Consider the following 5686-nt stretch of genomic DNA (forward strand, 5'->3'; position numbering starts at 1 on the left):
CCCCGTGGGCCAGGCTCCATCTGTCCCTGCTCAGGTCTCTGTTGTGAGCTCAAGCCTGCCCCAGCGGCTGTCCCCTCAGGAAATGTCACCCGCCCACTGGCATCCGCCCACCCTCAGGTGTCTCCGTGAGCGCCTCCCTCGCCTGAGCTCCTACACAGACCTAGTTCTCTCTCTACACTGCTGCCACTGGTCTGGCTGTGGCCCTCTCGCTTTTCTAATAGACTTTTTTCTTAAAAACGCATCTTCTTTCTAATACAGTAATACGTGTTCCTTATAGAATTTTTTTTAAAGAAAAGAGAAAAAATTATCTCATGCCTCCTTACCTAAATGCGTGCCCTTCTGAGGTTTCCCTGTAACTTCTGTCACCTCTACCTAGGGCACTTCTTGACAACTCGGGTTCCCTCCACCCAGTTCTCCCGGTGCCCTCTACTGCGTACCCTCGATTTGCTCAACCACCCTGGGTCACCTGGCCCTCAGTCCTCTGGGCTGAGACGCTGCTCCGTGTTGACTCAGTCTGTGACCTTGATCAAAGTCCTCTGCCTTCTGCAGGCTTTTTTCTCATCTGTACCCTAGGGACAAAAACCCAGCAGCAGGTTCTGAGGTCATATTATACTGGGTATGGGAATGAGCTTTGAAAGCCACCAAGTGCTCTGCAAAGGCAGGGAGTCACTACTGTCCTCGGTCGCAGTGTGCATTTGTCAAGGGCTAGGCAGAGGCCTCATCTCATGGTTCTAACACATGGAGCTCGAAGCTGCCTTTGACAGTGATGAGCAGAGGGGAATAGAAGTGCCAGAACTAAAGACACAGAAATTGGGGGTTGGGGGGGCGGGTACGGCGAGGAGTTCTGAGATGGTGCAACAGTTCTCAAGCTCGCAACTGATCTGCCCTCTTACCTGATTGCCCTGCCTAAACCAGCTACTGGCAAGGAGAAGGAATTGCTCTAGTTGCCATAGATTTATCAGGACCCACCCACCTTGGGCTAGGAGAGGCCCCACCTTTCCTGATGGCCCAGTGCCTGGTTCAGGCAAATAGCAAGGAAGGAGGGCAATTGGGCAGGGGGAAGGTGGCACTGGGAATGGCCCTGGAGGAGGCGCCAGCAGGGTCTGCTGCATCAAGATGATCTACATCTGTATAGAAACCTGCGTGTCATAGCGTGGAGGCACAGGTCAGCATGTTCAGGGCACAGAGAGGGTGCTAGCCTCTGACCCACAGGAAGAGGAGGGGTTCAGGGTTCAGTTTTCTAGGTCCTGGCTAATGGTTGCAGTCTCCCCCAGCTGAAAACTGAACATCTATGAGGTTTCTCCCCTGCCACAAAGGTGACAAACTCTGCTTCTCTGGATATAATTGGGAGCAACAGGGGAGGGCTGGCCAGTGAAATGGAAGTGACAGGAGCCTTCAGAGACAGCAGCTGTGTCACCTAAGAACTCTGAGCAGCACAGGACAGGGTCACCGGGTAGTTAAGACATGCTCCTTTAGCTTCGGGAAAGTGGATTTTGGATGTTGCTGTGCCAGTCTCCTGGGAGGGAAGATGGCCCGAGAGGACTTTACCAAACATATGCTCACAGAGCAGCCATAAGAGGAGGAAAGGGGCATCCACGTAAGCTGGTGAACTCTGCCGAGCACTGATGTTTAAAGGCCGTGTGCTGGCCGTGGAAGAAGGGGGACATCACCTGGGTAAGGACACATCACCTGAGTGAATACAGGAGTCAGGTGGAGACGCAAGCCGGAAGGCAGGTGTTTTGAAGACCAAAGCTCAGAATAGATGGAGGCTCTTGACGAGAGCTAAAGGGAAGGAACAGAAAAAGCTTTTTAACTAGAGAGATGTTTGAGGACAAAGAGGACAGCCCAGAGGGAATCAGCAGCTGGCCTGGGACATGGTGAGATGTGAAGAGACATGGGGAGAGAGCGGACGTGTTCCCCTCCCACTCGGCTTTGGGAGAAAGAACTTTAAATGGGAAAGGATGGGAGGAGAGGGGCAGGACAGAAGCCCAAGGTAGGTGACAGGGAGTAAGAGAGCTCTTGACTGCCTTTAAACGAGTTTTCTCAGGGCCCAGGTACTGGGACCCCGTGAGCAGGGGGCATGAGGCCCCCAACAAAGGACCAAGTGAATCTAAAGATCCTGCGTCTGCGGCTCTGGAATCCCTTTGAGTAAAGAATGTATGGCCGTGGTAAAGAGGAGAGGGGTAGAAGACCCAAACGGGGAACCGGCGCTTGATTTTCCTAAAGGGGAAAATGTAGATCGTAGACTGCGGTGTGGTGAGCAAAACCCAGATGAATCACTGAGCACATGGGGGGAGAAGGAATGATCGCCAGCAGCAAGGGCAGGTTCACCGTCAGCAGTCAGGCTGCATGCGGTCTCCTCGTTTCCTTTCCAGGCTGCAGGAGGCACGGTCTGGCTCTACCCCTGCGAGGCATCTGATAGAGTCCACCCAGCAGCTGGCTGATAATATAGGTCATGGGAAATGGAGAGACCCTGCCCAGATCTAATCTGCAGGAGGTCTCTGGCGATGGGCCACAGCACTGTTTCCTCTCCTCTTCCTTTCTGTCTTTTTTATCGATACCGTTTGGTTATCACACTATTAGCTAAGCAAGGCCAGGAGGGACAGAAAGAAAACCTGGTCTGTGTAGCCTTGACCCAGTGGATCTCAAAGTTAAGTGTGCAGCAGGATTACCTGGGGCCATCTGCCTAAAATGCAGGTTCTCGAGCCCATGCCAGAGATGGATTCTGGAGCATGCCCTGGGAATCTGCATTTGTGACACATTAGCCCCTCAGCCATGCAGATGGCTCTGGAACTATACAAACCTCCAGGACCAGTATAGACACAGGGAGCCTGCTGGAGGTAGGGAGGAGCCTCAGCTATTTCTAACTATCAGCTGACTGGCGAGTGCAGGACATGTCACTAGGGAGTGACCTCTTTTACAAGGCACAGCTCAAAGCTGAAGAAAGTTGTATGGGATGCAGCGGGGCTTCCTGCCTTGGGCCAGAGACTGGATGCAGTGAGTGCCATTTCCCATGGCTTCCTTGAGGGTGGGGGTGAGGGTAGGGGTCTTTAGAGAAGTGCTCCCCAGAAAGGACAAGCTCACTCCTCAGTTGCCACCCCAAAAACTTCTGCTTCGAATCACCCTCCTGCTGAGTTGGAAAGGGGCCCTGGCTGGGCCTGCTGGCCAGCTGGGACTAGAGCCCATCTACTCCATCCTGCTCCAAGGGCCTGCACCCCTGTGGCAGCTAACGGTTTACTTCTTCTCCCTTCCTCTCCTGTCCTCTCCCTGCTCCCCATCTTCTTGTCTACTGGCCTTGGGATGGTCTCCCTTGTGCTTCCCTGGTCTGTCTCTCCCACTTTCTCTCTTTCCTATCAGCAACCGTGGACCTACCTTCCCACTTTGGTTCCCAGACCCTTTGGTCCAACTCCATGCCCCTTTTCTGCCTCCAATGTAGCCACCCCCCACCCCCATCGTAAGGGGACCACCCTCTCCAGATGCCCCTCTGGCTTCTTCCTTCTGCAGTTAATTTTCTCTTCAATATGTGGAGGTTTTTCATTTTTAAAAACTTCAACTGGGGGTTAACATAAAAACTTTCCCTTTTCTCTCTGACCCTTGACCCCTGTTTTTGTTCCAGGCCACTAAACCATCTAAAGAGATGAGCGGGCCAAATGAGACCTCAAGCCCAGTCTCAGAAAAGCCCTCGGCTTCCAGAACCTCTATCCCTGTATTGACTTCATTTGGGGCAAGGAATTCTTCCATCTCCTTCTAGAAGCCCCTCATACCTCCAATCCAGCCTGTCCCCTCCCTTACCCCTGCCATTTCTCTCCCTACTTTTCCCTTCATCTGCACCCCACCCCACCTCATTCTCCAGACCCTCCAAAGGGTTGCCAAGGGTGTGGCCCTCCTCAGTTCTCTATACCCCTCCCCTGTTGGTGTTTTTGGTTTTTTTTAATGATTCAATTGTCTTTTTCTTTAAAAAAAAATTCAGTTCTCTATACCCATCCCCTGTTGGTGTTTTTGGTTTTTTTTTAATGATTCAATTATCTTTTTCTTTAAAAAAAAAAAAAAAAAAGCAAAACAGTAAAACTAAGAACCAAAAACACACCACCTTCCTTTGATTTCCTATTCCAAAAGGGCCCACTTCCTGTCATAGTCTCTCCCTTGTCTCTTTCCCCACTTTTCCTCCCAAGTCCATTTTCAAGTTCCCGCATCCTCCCCTCCCTTCCTGCCTTCCCCAGAACTTCCCAAGAGCACTCCAAACAAACTCTGAGCCACGGAGACTTGGAGCGGCGAGACAGCCCCTCTCCCCTTCTTCGGCAACCTTCCTGGAGGGAAACCTGGACGTTGGACCAACCCCAATATCAGGCTGGAAAATGGGACGTAGGGAGACTGTGGCCCTGGAGGCTCCCCACCTGTCCAGCCTCGGGATGTGACTGAACTCTGCTGCTCCTCTGCTCTCTTCCACAAGTGCCCTGGTGGGCTTGGAGTCAAGATGGATGTGCTGGAGAGGGAGGCCAGAGTTTGTGTGGGGCTGGGGTGTGTGAGGACTTCGGATCCGTGTATCTTTGGAGAGGAGTTGGCTTCCTCATGCCCTCCCTGTAGCGAGGGGCCACCTGGCCTTTGCCGACTGGAGGAAGGGACCCTTTTAGACGGTTGGCCATGGATGGTGGGTTGAGCAGACAGCCTGACCCTGGGGACACTGCCTTGGGAGAGGGCAGCCTAGAGGAGGGGTATTTGGTACTTTTAGTTTCCTAATTTAGCACTTTAAATGACATTAACTTATTTAATGGGGGTAGGGTGGGCAAGAATGAAGGCCCTAGATAATTAGATTTTGAGGCCTGGAGGGTGGTGGGAAGGGTCTGGTTATGAGGGAAATGGGGGGAATACAGGAGGGGTTGATAAGGGGCAGTAAGGATAGTTCTGACTCCAGGGGTGGGGTGACTTAACCTTCAGCCATCCTCTTTGAGATGAGGGGTTTGGGGAGAGGGGTAAGACATGGTTTTTATGGGGAGCTGGTGGCCCCTGGTGAGATCCTTGAGGGTCCTTGAGGCCTGACCAGCCATCCAGTACCCCTGACCTGTGAAGGCCTGCCTTGCAGTGAGGCTTTGGGGCCGGGTCCTGAGACGGGGAGGGAGAGACCAGTTTTGGTTCTCAGCCCCGACCCCCCAGAGGACAGACCGAGGGACCAGCAGGGAGATTACGTGGGTGGGAAAGGAGGAGCAGGAGGATGGAGCCGGGTTCCCAGGGAGCAGGACTTTTTTTGGAGCACAAAGTGGGGTAAGCACAGGGGTGGGGGGTTTGGGATTGTCTCCACTAGAAAGCACAGAGAGAAGGAGCCATCGAAGGGGCAGCACTTCCTAGCCCCTGGGGCCCGATGGGCGGTCTTCTCTTAGGGAGAGCCTGGGCGAGCTATTGAGAGCTGGGGGGGGAGGGGAAATTGGGTTGTGTTTCTTCATTTCTTTCTCTTTTTGTTTTGTTTTTGTTGGTTCATCCTTGTTTTCTAACTTTGGATCATTTTTGTACAAAGGCAAGTTAGCCTTTTTGAAAAAGAACAAAAGAAGAGGAAAAAAAAAAATCCCCCCAAAAAAAAAAAAAAAAAACCCTGGAAAATAGGAAAAAAAAAGGACCTCATAAATGATGCAATTACTTTTAATTGCAGGCAACTCTTTACATTTAAGTGAAGTGTCTTAACATTTTATATTGT

The 5686-nt window shown here is 52.0% G+C and overlaps 1 protein-coding gene across 1 annotated transcript in view; it reads left to right on the forward strand.

Moving 5' to 3' along the window:
* The window catches only part of SRCIN1 (SRC kinase signaling inhibitor 1), a 63726-nt gene extending 59957 nt beyond the window's left edge, over positions 1 to 3769 (forward strand). The window contains 1 exon segment of the mRNA XM_015599163.2: positions 3617 to 3769. Coding sequence (XP_015454649.1) covers positions 3617 to 3751 — 135 coding nt within the window. The 3' untranslated portion in view covers positions 3752 to 3769.
* The last annotated feature ends 1917 nt before the right edge of the window (positions 3770 to 5686 follow it).

The sequence above is a fragment of the Pteropus alecto genome, unplaced genomic scaffold, assembly GCF_000325575.1.
Source record: "Pteropus alecto unplaced genomic scaffold, ASM32557v1 scaffold98, whole genome shotgun sequence".
NCBI lineage: Eukaryota > Metazoa > Chordata > Mammalia > Chiroptera > Pteropodidae > Pteropus > Pteropus alecto.